Consider the following 15,072-nt stretch of genomic DNA (forward strand, 5'->3'; position numbering starts at 1 on the left):
ATTTTAAGGACAATAACATTTTTTTTTTCAAAACCAAAATCGGCTCTTTCATGTGTCTTCAGGTATTGCTTCTTCATATTTATGTTAATTATTTTAGCTTTTAAATTGAAAGGAGCCCAGGAAATCGGCAAATTGATGCTAAAATGGCCTCTTCGAACCAAAATGGCTACTTCCTGTGATCATTCAGGCATGATTTATTGAGACTATTGTGTGCATATATGGACAATAAACATGGTGACAAAAATTCACGTTTCTAACTCAAACTGGTTTGGGGTCTTCATTTTCAAATAATCTAAAGGATTACCGGAATTGAGGGCAAAACGGCCACTTCCTGTTGAGATTGGGGCTTGTCTCCGAGATACTTTTTTGTGGGTTTGCATGTGCTTACGAGATTTCACGTTTTCAAAACGGAACCAGCATCGTGGGCTGCGTTTTCAAAAATGGTGGCGATCTTCCTCCATGTTGGCGGTGAGGCTCCCACTTTTAATGAGGCTAATTACTTCCCGTGTGTCCAATAGCCCATTGTGTTGTGTTTGAGGTCATCCAGAGGACAAGCAAGTGTTGGGTTCCTGCATCTCTTCTTCCATTCCAGAACTTTCCAGGCTCCCAAAAGACCAACGTTGCATCCCAAACATTCCTCCAAAGTCCACCTTGACTTTCATGCATGCTGTCCCAGGATTGTGACAAAATGCAGTATTTTATGTCTTCATGTATTAACTGGGCACTCTGGAAAGAAGAATTGCAGCATAGTGTATACTTGGACAATAAAGTTATATTTCTTTGGAAGAAAAAATATTTTTCAAAGGTTGTACTTCTGTGGTTGGAATTAATTGTAGTTGTAAAAATAAATTCATTTTTTTACGCAATTTATACAATACACTTTCAGGTTCCATGTCTTTTTAGAATTTCTTTTTTTCTAAATTTGTAGAGTAACTCATGGATAAATTTGTATTTCTTTTCAAGAAATAGTCATATTTTCTGAGAATTAAGTCATTTTCTTAATGTAATGGATTTTTTCCACAAAGGAAATTAGATGTGTATTTTGTAAAATTTGAGGATCTTTTTTCCTACTTTTTTTCAACAAGTCAGATTTTTAAAGGTTCCAATAATAAAATATTATTTTTGAGTCTTATTTAGTTTTTTTGGGGGGGAAATCTTTTTTCAAGGATAAAGTTTGTGGTGAAAAAATGTGGTTTTCCCTAAAAAAAATCAAACAAGTTCACTCTTAGAAAAAAGAAAAATATATGTATATTTACATATAAATATATATTTTTAAAAAAAATATATATATAAAATAAAAGACATTTCTTTTTCACAAATTATTGATTTGGACAAACCCTTTTTTTCTTCCTTTTTGGACAAAAGTACTTCAAGATTTAGTTCTAAAATATTTTCATTAAACCAAATGTGGTGTGTGCACCATCTTGTGGAATCCTCGTTTCATGAATAACACACAGCTTGTTTTCTTCTTCTCCCATATTTATTCCTTTATACTATACATATTTGTCTATGTCCAAGAGATATTTATATATATTTATATGTATAGTTATTTACAATTGACAGTGTTGCCAAGTACAAGAAACAAAAAAAATGGACGACACTTGTCTTTTTTTATCCATATTCAGTGCCGTGCATGAAACACGTTAGATTGAAAAACAAACACACACACAATAACAACAAAATAAAATCATACAATGAAAAAAGTGGAAAGACAGAAAAAAAAATAAAATCATGATGACATTTGGGCCTTCAGCTGGCCCCACACAGCACCGTGCGCAGGTTCAGGTAGATTCAGGCTAATGTGTGCCAATGTTCTGGAAATCTTCAGGCGGTGCGCTTAAGGGGGCGAGGTGGCTTTTTAAAGAAAAAAAAAAAAAAGCACAAGAACACTTATACTAAACACACACACCACACACACACACACACACACACACACACACACACACACACACACACACACACACAGTCTGCCAAGAGGAGGAGGAAGTGGCCACGAGCACGTTTAGCCATGCATTAGCATTAGCATGAGCAGCACATTGGTCACATTAGCTTTTTGTCGCTATCAACATGCATCAAAATGGCTTCCAAAAGGAAACAAATAGAAATAGGAAAAAAAAAAAAAAAGGAAAAAAAAAGAAAAATCGCATCATTTGCATAAAGCCGGTCAAGTTTTCAAGTGCCTCCGTGTTGGTTCGCAACAATCCTCTCCACGAATACAGTACGACTTCTTTCTTCTCGCCTTTGAGTACATCAAGATTGGTCTGTCTAAGTGCGTGTCCATGGTCGCCATCGTCATCATCATCATCATAGTCATGGTTGCCGTGACGATGACGATCAGGGGTGCACCTTGAACGAGAGCAGCTCCTCCGAGTGCATGTTGTTGAGCGATCGCAGCTCGGGCAGCTTGAGCAGCAGTTTGGTGAAGGTGGTGGCCGCCTCGTCGCCGTGGTTCTGCATGAGCAGCTGGCGCAGCGCCCGGATCAGCTTGTCCTGCAGCGCCTCGACGGCCGTCAGGTCCTGCAGGCCCGAACGGTCTGGACACGGAACCGGGGAGGGGGGACAAACAATGTTAATTCGACTCCTTGCATTTCATGTGTAAAGAAAATCTGACCCCCACCCTCCACACACAAATAATGGACAGTTCTCACCATTCTAAGCATTTGACATACAGTAATCTTACTAAAAAAAATATGGCTTTAGTTTTGTAAAATTACACATTTTTCCTAAAAAACATGAAAAAAAAAACCAACCATCGAAAAATGACATTTTTGTAATGTTACAACTTTTCTAAATATATGACTATTGTTAGAACATGCCTTTTTTTTCGGGAACACTTTATTCAAAAAGTGTGTTTCTTGTAACATTCTGAATTTTTGGTTGAAAAAAAAAGTAATTTTATTCACGTTTCTTAACTTAATCTTAGCTCCATTTTTTTTTCAATAAGATCACAATTGTTAGATTACTACTTTTTTTCTAGAAAAATAAGACTTTAGGTCACACACAATGTTTAACCTTTTCGACTTTTCTGATCAGGTTAACGCTTTCTTTTCATACTTAAAATGCAACTATTGTGAAAAATTTAACTACCGTAATTTCTGGTTTATAAACCGCGACTTTTTTCACACACTTTCAACCCTGCGGTTTATGCGATGATGCGGCTAATTTGTGCATTTTTCTAACAGCCGCAAGGGGCACTCGAGCGGAAAAGGTAAGAGTGAGACCGGTGGAGTATATGTGCCGAGGAAGTGACTTTTACCGGTCCGGCCCTTTTAGCGGTGTGCTAGCGTGTTGCTGTGTCTCAGTGATTTTTACCGGTATGTTTTTTTTTTTTAACCGGCCATGTTAGCGACATGCTAGTGTTAGCGCTGCGGTAGTCTTGCTGCTGTGTCTCAGTGATTTTTACTGATACGTTTTTTTTTTTTAATACCAGCCCTGCTAGCGTTAGCGCTGCGCGTTGCTGCCGTGATTTAGGTATGTTTTTTTTTTCTAGTTAAACGGCCCCGTTAGTGCTGTGCTACTGTGTAGCTGCCATGGGTGGTTTTTTTTATTTATTTATTTTTTTTTTAAGCAGCCTTGTTCGTGCTACCATGTTGTTGCTATGTTAAGATAAGCTTAGGTATTAAAACTTTGAAAACTCTTTCTGTGTACTGTCTTTCTTTGTAAATATCTCTTCTTTCAATGTGGGCACTTGTGGCGTTTACACAGGTGCGGCCTTTGCATGTACCAAATGGTATTTCCTTTACAAATGTACTGGGTGGGTCGAATAACCAGATGCACTCTGTAGGCCGGGAATTACGGTAAACAGATTGTATTCTGTTTGCAGTTTGAGTGAATTTAATGATTTTTTTCCGTCAACGGTTTATTTTAGGTTTTTTTGCCTGTAATAGCAATGCACTGATGTGTTTGCATCATCATCGTCATTACCGGCGGAGACGAGGACGACGGCGGTGAAGAGGCTCATCTCATCGCGGTCGAGCCTGAGAGCGGTGAGCTTCTCGCTAAAGTCGCACATGGACGCCAGCAGTTCTCCGGCCCCGAGCGCTCGCAGCGTGTCCAGGCTGTAGTGCTTGCCGCTCAGGAAGGTCACCGTGCGCTCCGCCATGTTGAACAGCGACGCGAAGCGCACCATCAACACCTGACGCCGTAGACGCACAACGGTAGGTACGGCCGGCCCACTGACAGGTCCCCCCCCCCCCCCGACGTCGTCATCACGTTCACGTACCTCGAAGGTGCCAGCCTTGAGCAGCCCCACTTGGTCGTGCTCGGGGAGGTCTTTGAACCCCGGGATCCTCTTGGCGAACTCCACCACCTCACGCACGGCGGGTGTGAAGCTCATGGAGAATTCCTCCCAGATCTCCTGGCTGGGCTTGCTGGGGTCCACGTAGGGTGACGTGTTCATGGGACACACCTGGACAGGAGACGAGGAAACATTTTTGTCAACAACTACGCATTGGGCCACGAATACAGAATGTAAGGAAAAAAAAAAAAAAAAAAAAAAAATCAGTGCATTCATTTGAGTATTTTGGTTAGCAAAAAACTTGAATATTGTCCTAAAAATACATCATTTGAGACCATTCTGACGTTGGTGGACTCACCAGGTGCGCTCTGCTATTCGGGTAGACCCGCGGCTGCTGCGTGTCCATCGGACAGGCGGGGGCGCCGCCGAGATGCTGCTGTTGTTGTTGCACGTGCTGGTTAAAGCGCGCGTACGTGTTCGGCGCATCCCGGTATCCTGACATGGTCGCGTCGTTGTCGTCTCCGCCATTGTCGTTCCAGCGGTTCCAGCTCTGCTGCGCCGCCTCCATGCGGACGTCCGAGGCGCTTCCGGCCGAGGCCGGGGGCGACTGCGACGTCGCCGTCTCCGCCTGCCTGACGACGGCCACGTCGTCCTCGCCGCTGTCGGAGCCGCAGGATGAGGACGAGCTGGAGTTGGTGTCCATGGAGACCACGGACTCGGCGTCCCGCAGGGGGCACTGCGGTGACGAGGGGTTGGAGCAGGACGGCGACTCCGAGGAGGAGGAGGAGGAAGACGACGACGACGAAGAGGAAGCGGAGGAAGAGTTGGACGAGGAAGGCGAGGGGCTGGTGTCGTTGGTCAGCGGCGGGCTCTGGTGGCCGTGCAGCATACTGTGCAACTGGCTGTTGTTGCTCATCATGTTGTTCATGGCGTTCTGCATCTCCAGGAGCATCCGCTGCTTCTCGCGCTTGGGGATGCGGCCGAATCGCACGGCTGCGGGCGCGCAAAACGAAACGAAAGCGTCACTTTCTTTCCCTTTATTTTCATCAAGCATCTTAAAATGCCAATACGATATGCATGAAATAATCCATTTCTCCCATTTTAAATTCTTTTTCACACTCCTGTTTGACAATTTCAATTTTCCCTTTTATTAGGATTATGGATCTTTTAAAAAAAATTAATCTTACACATGCATGTATCAAAAAAAGTAGAAAATGATTTCACTTTTTACATTTTTTTTAATATTTTAAATGACATTGGCCAGTATTTTATTTCCGCATGTTTGACGGTGGCGCTATCTAGTGGCCAAACTACGTTACTACATTTTCTTCCAGCTACTACGGTACAGTATTATTTTTTGATTAATCCTGCTAATCCTGGCTAACTCATCCGTGGAGTGTGCAAAAGATGCGTGAGGGCGTCAGGCCGGCTACTCACCATCTCTGGACATCCCGACGGCCAAGCATTTCTTGAAGCGACACTGCTGGCATCGGTTCCTGTTGATCCTCATGATGGTGCAATTCTCCATCTTGAGGCACTTCTTGTACTGAATGTTCTGCTGGATGCTCCTGCGGAAGAAGCCCTGGGCAAAGCACGCCATAAGTCAACATTTTTTGTAACTTCATATCTTTGTTTGCTCAGCAATTTGGCCATGCAAAATGTAATGTTCAGAATTTTGGTATTGAAACACTTCTTGACCAATTATTATTTTTACTTTTATTTTGAGTTTGGCATCGTTTTAATGTCATTAGGACTTTCTTTGGTGTTAAGTTGTGAATTTTTACTTTCATTCTTTTTCCAACAGGATATGACTGTTGGTATTGTTTTCATTGCATCATTCAAGGACATTTTTTTGCTTATGCTTGTGATTTAAAATGACATGAAAAGGACAATTTTTCAGAATACTTTGTACATCTGGGCCTTAATTTTCTATATCAAGACCAGGTAAAGGATATTTTTAAAATTGTTTGAGAATGTTGGCATTATTGTTATGACATAGGAGAAGGATGATTTTTTTGGGGTGGGGTGGGGGGGTGGGGTTCTCATTTTTGGGACGTTGAAAATTATTATTTTTTAAATTGATGGTTAATTTTTATGACTCGGTTATAGATTTCTTTTCATTTATCACAACACAATTAGATGTATTTTTTTAATCATTTCTTAATATTGCCATTTTTTATGGTTTTAGGATTTTTTTTATTTAGTTGTTCATAACATCTTTCAATGGTGTTATTTTGAATTTAGTTGAAAATTTTTTCACGCATTTTATAAAAGGATTTAAAAGAATCTTCCCTTTTTTTTAATCAACTTTACTGTGAACTTGGTGATGCCCCCCCCTCCTCCATAATCATGACTTCTTCTCATGCTTTTTAGAATATATCCACTTTTTGATCATATTACTTGCACTGCATGTGGTTTTAATTGTCTTTTTTTAATATTGTGTTTGTCATTTTTTATAGTTTTTTTTATCCCGTTTTAAATGTTTTATCTCTTTGATTTCATATGCCTTTAATCACGTAAAGCACACAGTTACCTGTGTATGAAATGCGCTATACAAATTCATTTTCTTATGATATATATTTTGTCTTTTGGTCTTGTTAGATAGGGCACAAGAGTATTGAAACTGTGCCAAACAAATATGAGCGTCCATCTGAGATGACACGCTGTGGCGACCCCGAACGGGACAAGCCGAAAGAAAGTATGTATGTACGTTATGAAAAATTTCAAATATTTGCATTATTTTACACGGTTCAAGACAAACATTTCAATTTCTCACCTTGCAACCTTCGCACGCATGGACGCCGTAATGGAAGCCTGAAGCGACGTCTCCGCACACTTTACACAGCAGCACCATTCCATTGATTTCTAAACATAACAATAAAGTCAAGATTAGACACAACATTGACGTCCATGAAATTATGAGGACGCCGGGCCGAAGCGGACTTACTGGTGATGCTGCTCTTGGCGGATGTGGACGAGCGTCCGGCCTTCTCCGCGCCGTTGGCCCCTCTGGCTCCGCTCTTGGTCGGCGGCGCTATGTCCACCACCATGCCCACCGCCCGGCTGGGCAGCGACGGGCGGGGAGGAGTGGGGGACGTGGACAGGAAGCTGCCCCCCACGCCGGCGGCGGGACTGGTGCTCATGCACGACTCGGGGCTGGAGGCGGCGCCCGACGAGATGTAGGCGATCACGCCGCCTGAGGGGGGGAGCAGATCGAAGGAGGTGTGACTGAAAGGTGACGAACACGAAATCATATGCATGCTGGCCGTTTTTTTTGGCTGGGGGGGATTTTGGCATCAAGCATTTTTTTATATGAATTAACAGAGACTCCTTTGGTAAATTTTGGCATTAAAGATTGAAACGTGTGATTCACTTTTGATTTGACTATAAATTTTAGCATCATATTTCGGGGGATGGAATGTTGGTGTGCCTGCCCGTTGACGGCTGGGAAAGGCTCCAGCACTCCCTGCGACCCTTGTGAGGATAAGCGGCTAAGAAAATGGATGGATGAATGGATTTGGGTGTGAATTTTTTTGGGGCATATTAAAGGGTTTTTTTTTTGTTTCAACTGGAATCTACTACAAGCTGGCGCAAAGCTAGCAAAAAATGCAAATTGAGTTTTTTGACTTTTTTTTTTTAGCATCCATTCTAATTCATACATTAGCTTGTCGGGATCTTTTATTTTTAAAGGTTTTCGATAAGCACTTGGGTATCGTAAGAAGTGTGTGTGTGACCTGCTTTATCACCTCCAGCCTGCCGGTTGGATAACAAGTGTTACGTAAGAAGCCATGTGCATGTATGCATGTGAATGAATGCATTGCGCGGAAGCTGCCGGTATGTTCAGACCAGGTCAGCGAAGCGGTGGAGCAACACAATCACTCAAGATGTCAAAAAGCACACGTACACACACACACACGCACACACACGGGACAAGTTTGGCAACTACCAGGAAATCCAAAAAGGATTTTTAGAGCATGATTCAGACCATGATGATTTTTATGACAGAAATCGAGGTTATTTTTGTTGGCTTATTTTTCAATGACAAGGCTCAAGAATGGTTTTCGTGGATTTGACGGGGAAGTTTATCGACTTTATCGGGCACGATTGAAGCTGTGTTGTTGTTGTGAAAGTTGCCATACTTTTGCGTGACTTTTTTCAAATATTATTTTGGGAGGCTTTGCTGTAAATCTGCAGCTGTGACGGGTTGTCCAGTGACCGAAGGGTCATGGGTTTGAATCCCGGCTACAACTCTTCATGTCGAAGGGTCCTTGGACAAGACTTGCCCATTGGTGTGCGAATGTGAGGCTTTGGTGTAGATGAAGAGCAATGAGTGCAAAACCATTTAAATGATGTCACGATTGTTTTATGATATGGTGAAAGGATCCTCTGGTGGTGATGCTGAATTCTAATAATTATATGACACAATTCAAGGTTTTCTGAGTGCAAATTCTGGCGTTACATGAAATCTTAGTGACTTTTTGAGACAGTGTAGGATTCCTTACACAAGTTTGGTGGTGAATTTTGACGTGACATTGTGAGTTATGACATTATTAAAATCTTTTTTTAAATTGCAAATTCAGGCATGATTTTTGAATGCCCTTTAATGGCATTGTTAAATGGTTATTTTTCTGGATTTGTTGATGAATGGTAACATCTAAATCTGATCATGACAAAAGAACATTTCTTTAATTCTAAATTAGTGCATTGATACTTTTAGCAACTTTTTTACGACATTATTGCCTTATAATTAGGGATGTTCAATTCCACTTTTTTTCCCAGACCGATACAAATAATTGTGAACATTGACCTCACCTCCACTGTGTAGTGCTATGTATTGACATGGTGAATTTGCTTTTCCCCCAAATATTGGTCGCTTGTACCGGCAGCATTCGGAAGTACCAGATATTTTGAAATCAGTCCAGTATCAGCCCGATATCAATAGCCACAAATTCATAATTTTCAGATTTTGCATCGGTGGGTGAATTTTGACTTTTATGGCATGATTTCAGAATACTTTTGTCATTGGAAATGAGCACTTAAGACATTGATAAATTATTGTCAATGGAATTTAGAAATTTTGTGCTGTGACACGATTCAAGCATGTTTTCTTTTCAACATTTTTAAATTGACTTTTTATGATGATGGCTCAAGCGTTCGTTTTGATGATCTTGGTGAAGATAAGTGGACGAATGAAATGAAAGAATCATTAAAAATGAAAAAAAAAAGGCAGGGAGTCATTTTAGATTGTGCATTTAACGCGCATGCGGCTTTTAAACGGCAGGAGGTTGCACACTTGGAGACGCTAAGTGATTCAAATGAAGTGCTAATGAGTGGGGGTTTTTTTTGTCATTCTTGCTCGGCGTCCACGTAAGTGATTACCTAACATGCACCGTGACTGCCGTGTTTCTGGCCCCACGCACACGTGTCGCGCGTCTCGGTTGCGTGCGTCCGCCGAACCGCCGCGAGAATGTGGGTCATCCGGACTCACGTGTATCTCGCACTGGTGTCCACATTGGGGATTATGCAATGCGCCGCGTCACGGGCCCTCCGCCAGCCAATGGGAGCGCGGGGCGGCCGGGACGATCGGCAACTACGCCACGCCCTCCGGCCGGCCGCCGACCAATCAGCGCGCAGCCACGCAAAAGCGTGTACACAGAGGCACATGGCGAGGCTGCTGCGTCCATGTGAGCCCGGCCGAGGAAGTGGAACACGGTTGTTGTGTCAAGTGGAAAGTGAAGCAAGCAACGGGCCCCTAACCCACTTTTAGCCACCGAAACGCGGGTACACTCGATTTTTATCACCGTGCAAGCCCTGCCGGGACACACGGGGAGACTTTTAAAGCCCCGCTTTAAAGGTCAAGGCTGTAAAAAGGTCTTTTTTAGTCGAGGGAAGTGGATTGTTGTGTCAAGTGCAATTGAATGAAACGACGAGCCAATGGCACTCCTAACCCACATTTAAACGCTTAAATGCTTATTTTAGCCACTTTTAAAAACCTTTAAACCCCCCCCCCCCGTGGTTCACACAATAAGCATTTAAAGCCCCCTCAAGACAGTGGAAACACAATTTCAGGTCGAGGGAGTGGAACAAGATGGTTGTGTCAAGTCCGAAGGGCGATTAATAACACCCAAAATGGACTTTTATCACAGAGCAAACGACGGAGAAAGACATTTGGAAACCGTGCCAAGATTTATTTTTCAGCGTCTCATCTTTCAAATTTGGAGCTGTCCTTGGCAGCCTCAGTCATTTTCGAGCAAAACACGACGAAAGCTCGTTTTAAGGTCACGTTGACAGAAGCACGACTTGACAAGGCAACCGGCGGACATTTTTTTTTTTTAAAACACATAATAAAGAACATTTACATGATATTTTTATCTGCTAGTTGACGCGTACTCACCGGGTTTGGCTGGTCCGACGTCCTCGGGCATTGTCGACAAAAAAAAAAAAGTGCGAGGAAAAAAAACAAAACAAGTTGAGGCCAAAATTGGGAGACCGAAGCGGGTGGGAAGAGACGACCGAGACACGAGCGCGTTTCAGCGGGTCGTTCCCCAGGTCCGCTCCGGTGACTCACGGTTTTGTGTATGAGCCGTAAGGAGAGCTCGAGGGAGGATCGTGGGGGAAAAAAAAAAAATATACAGAACAAGAGGAGGGACCGTCAAGACATGAACTCCCCCCCCCCCCACTCCAACCCGGTCCTCCGCCTTCTTCTTCTCTGGCTTAGTTCGCGACAAGTACTGAATGTTCTCCCGGCTGCCGTCCGCGCGCTCACGGGCTGCCCGTCCCGGCCATGTGACCGAGCCCCCCCCCCCCCTCAGGCCACGCCCCTCCGGCCGGCCCCGCTGCAGCCACTTTAACCCAGTGACACACTTTCAGGGCAGCGGGCGTGGGCGGAGCCTCGCGGAGGTAAGTGACGTAATCGACGGCGGCGGACGCCGCGGTCACGTTGCAGGCGCGATGTGCTGCGTGACGCGGGCTCCCGCGGGTCGGGTGGGGGTGGGGGGGCGCGCACGCGCATGCGCAGACGCGAGCTCCCGGGCCGGCAGGGGCCTCACCCAACAACCGTTTGAGTTGGATGCTAATATTTGTTGCTTGCGTACACATGATAGGACAGATAAAACATTTTTTAAAAAAGAACGTAACGCAAGGGATTGATGTAACTTGAAGACGCTTATTCAAGCCCAAGCCAAAACTTAAAACTATAGATAAATGATAATGTTGCACAAGTGTGCACACCCTCTTATAACTGGGGATGTATTCAGAATGAACCATTCACATTCATATTTATGTGAAATCGGAATAAGTGTGGTAAAGGGTTGGCCACACAGTTCAGAGGACCCAGGGTTCGATCCTGGCCCCGCCCGTGTGGAGTTTGCATGTTCTCCCACGTGTGCCTGCGCGGGTTTCCTCCAGGCACTCCGGTTTCCTCCCACATCCCAAAAACATGCAACATTAATCGGACACTCGAAATTGCCCCTAGGTGTGATTGTGAGTGCGGCTGTTGTGTCTCTACGTGCCCTGCGATTGGCTGGCAACCAGTTCAGGGTGTACCCTGCCTCCTGCCCTGACAGCTGGGAAAGGCTCCAGAACTCCCCGCGACCCTCGTGAGGATAAGCGGCAAAGAAAATGGATGGATGAATTAATTGGACACTCTAAATTGCCCCTAGGTGTGATTGTGAATGCGGTTGTTTGTCTCGATGTGCCCTGCGATTAGCTGGCAACCAGTTCAGGGTGTACCCTGCCTCCTGCCCTGACAGCTGGGAAAGGCTCCAGAACTCCCCGCGACCCTCGTGAGGATAAGCGGCAAAGAAAATGGATGGATGAATTAATTGGACACTCTAAATTGCCCCTAGGTGTGATTGTGAATGCGGTTGTTTTGTCTCGATGTGCCCTGAAATTGGCTAGCAACCAGTTCAGGGTGTACCCTGCCTCCTGCCCTGACAGCTGGGAAAGGGTCCAGAACTCCCCGTGACCCTCGTGAGGATAAGCGGTGAAGAAAATGGATGGATGGGAATCAGCGTGCACTTATAACCCCTAAATAAAGTTCAGATATTGTAGTAAGTTTTTCCTGACTTTCTTCCTCATTTTGTTTTCGTTTAGTTACTCGGCTACAGTCACTTAGTTACAAGTACTAAGTACTGGTCGGTACTTAGTTACAATTACTCAGTTACAAAATGGTGATGTAACTGAATAAAACTCATTTTACCTTGGGGCTGCGAGAAATGAAAATGAATGAAATTAGAAATGAAACCAATCCTATCTTCTCAAACATATATATATATATATATATATACATATATATATATATTTTTTTTTTTTTTAACCCAAAATAAGATGAAGGACGCTGGTGTTTACAAATTGCGTGCAAAACTTTGAAAAAATAAAATAAAAAAACTCCTTGTCAACAGTGCTGTAACTTTCTCTCATTGAAAATTATTTCTCTGCTTACATGAAGGCGGGTCCATATCGCAAACATGATGGCCATCTACCCCACCGCGATCGGTCGGCTCGTCAGCTCCGCGCACAACACTGTAAAAGTGCCATACATATAAAACTCGAGGCCCGCACTACCTTGATACTTTCACATTGCGGCCGGGGCCACGAAATATAATCTGTCGGGCCGCAAATGACCCGCGGGCCGCGAGTTCGACACCACCGAGTTAGTCGCATTCAAAGTCCTGTTAAGTGGTGGTGAGGACGGTCATTTAAATTGTCCCTTATTACCTCTAAATAAACTTTGTCTCCCCCCCAAACAAAACCAAATCCTACATAACCTCCAATGTTGCTGTCGGCCTCTTGGCAGCCTCCCGACCAGTTTTATCGTCTTCCTTTCATCCATTTGGGATGGACCCCCGGTACTTACTAATGTGGCAGATATTCTATATTTTAGGACAATTTTAAAAAAAGGAAAATCATTACCATTGACAACACCCGCCTCCACATATAGATTTGCATTCTTCACTTATTTTGTTTTTTTGGGAAATATATTTAAAAAAGTATTGTACTTGTAAAACACAAAATTGCACATAAAACTGAAAAAAAAGCCTTGTCATTTAATTTCTGCTGGAAATCAAGTTTGATCATAACTAGATTCACTTCATTGTGATTATCTGATCCATCCATCCGTTATCCAACTTCTTTGCAGCTTATCCTCACGAGGGTTGCGGGGAGTACTGGAGCCTTTCTCAGCTGTCAACGGGCAAGAGGCGGGGTAAACCCTGAACTGGTCGCCAGCCAATCGCAGGGCAAATAGAGACAAACAGTCACACTCACAATCACACCGAGGGTCAATTTATCCATCCATTTTCTTTTGCCGCTTATCCTCACGGGGGTCGCGAGGAGTGCTGGAGCCTATCTCAGCTATCAACGGTCAGGAGGCGGGGTAGACCCTGAACAGCCGCACTCACAATCACACCTACGGGCAATTTAGAGTGTCCAATTAATGTTGCATTTTTTTGGGATGTGGGAGGAAACTGGAGTGCCCGGAGGAAACCCACGCAGGCACGGGGAGAACATGCAAACTCCACACGGGCGGAGCCCGGATCAAACCTGGGTCCTCAGAACTGTGAGGCCAACGCTTTACCAGTTGGTCCACCGTTCCACCCCATCCATTATCACACCCGCATATCCTCATAAGGGTTGAACTGGGTGCCAGCCAGTCACACGTGATTACCTGACATTGTACCTCAATCATACACACAAAAACAAAAACAATGGTGATTTCCAACTGAAGTTATACTTGGACAGTATCACTTTATTACAAATATTTTTGGGTTGTTTGTCAGATTTTAAAAAAGAGCATCTCTAAATATAAAAATATTTGAAACACCACCCCTTTTTTGGGGTGGGGCTATTTTAAAAGCACATCTCAAAATTATTTTCAGAAAAGAAATTCAGATGCTCTTTCTTTTTAGAAACAACACCCATTCATATTTTTTTTCATATTCATTTAAATGTACCCCAAAATGTATTTTAAAACCTAATCCAAATCCAGACAAAAATACAATTAAAAGCATCTATCTGCAATTTTGTAACAATAAATAAATAAATACAGGAAAAGTATTTTAAAAATTGAACAGCATTTTTTTTTCTTTTAAACAATTATTTTAACATTGGGGTGGGGGGGGGGGCAAAAAAGTTAATAATAAATAGTAAAAGGGTGCAAAAAAAAAAACCAAAAAAAAAACCCAAACCTCTTTGAATTCTGCCGAGCAACAAGTGAATACGGTAAAAATCTCCACTGGACCGATTTTCTGTCATTTAATTTCGGTGTTGTTTACGCTTCACGTTCACATTTTGATTTTACAAGCAGTCTAGGAAAACCGTCGGAAGACAGGAAGACGCCAAAATGTTCCACGCCTGCTGTGTGTCCTTGCTTAATGTTTTGTACATAAAGCGGGGGAAAAAAACCTGCTGGTCCATACACGCGCACAACTATATTTAAACACAAAAGTGGCAGCCAGCAACACACAGTGAGGGTTTTTTTTTTTTTTTTTTACCCCCACGGAGGTATCCAGTGAGTGTTTCCTGCAGGCGTTTGAGAACATTGTGTACACACAGCAGCTGAAAAACACTCGGCGCGCACGTGACACCAGCGCTCTGCACGGAATCCTGTCCGCTGACACTGGGACCCTTTCAGCAAAGATCCAAACGGTTCCCCGAATTCTGGTTTATCTCGGAGCAACACGCAGCGCAGCAGCCTCGAAAACGTGCTGAAACTTGGATCGGCACATTTTTGGGGGAAAAAAAAAAAAATCACTAGCGCTTATTCAAATATATATTCCATACGACTTTTAGGAATGATCTTGCTAGCATAATGCTAACACATCACGGGAAACGCC

The 15,072-nt window shown here is 43.5% G+C and overlaps 1 protein-coding gene across 1 annotated transcript; it reads right to left on the reverse strand.

The window, feature by feature from the left end:
* Nucleotides 1–1,231: 1,231 nt before the first annotated feature.
* Nucleotides 1,232–10,984, reverse strand: nr1d2a (nuclear receptor subfamily 1, group D, member 2a). Its single transcript, XM_061820503.1, has 8 exons — nt 10,632–10,984; nt 7,185–7,433; nt 7,014–7,102; nt 5,675–5,819; nt 4,596–5,230; nt 4,223–4,408; nt 3,925–4,135; nt 1,232–2,534 (listed from the first exon to the last, which is right to left on the reverse strand). The coding sequence occupies exons 1-8, from the start codon at nt 10,660–10,662 to the stop codon at nt 2,335–2,337; spliced, it is 1,746 nt and encodes a 581-aa protein (XP_061676487.1). The 5' UTR covers nt 10,663–10,984; the 3' UTR covers nt 1,232–2,334.
* Nucleotides 10,985–15,072: the final 4,088 nt, after the last annotated feature.

The sequence above is a fragment of the Syngnathoides biaculeatus genome, chromosome 5, assembly GCF_019802595.1.
Source record: "Syngnathoides biaculeatus isolate LvHL_M chromosome 5, ASM1980259v1, whole genome shotgun sequence".
NCBI classification, from domain to species: Eukaryota; Metazoa; Chordata; class Actinopteri; order Syngnathiformes; family Syngnathidae; genus Syngnathoides; species Syngnathoides biaculeatus.

Coding starts and splice junctions, on each gene's coding strand:
- nr1d2a (XM_061820503.1), bottom strand. CDS start 10,662: ATGCCCGAGGACGTCGGACCAGCCAAACCCG. Junction 5,231..5,674: donor CGTCGGGATGTCCAGAGATG/GTGAGTAGCCGG, acceptor GCGCGCCCGCAG/CCGTGCGATTCGGCCGCATC. Junction 2,535..3,924: donor CGTCGTCCTCGTCTCCGCCG/GTAATGACGATG, acceptor TTCCGTGTCCAG/ACCGTTCGGGCCTGCAGGAC.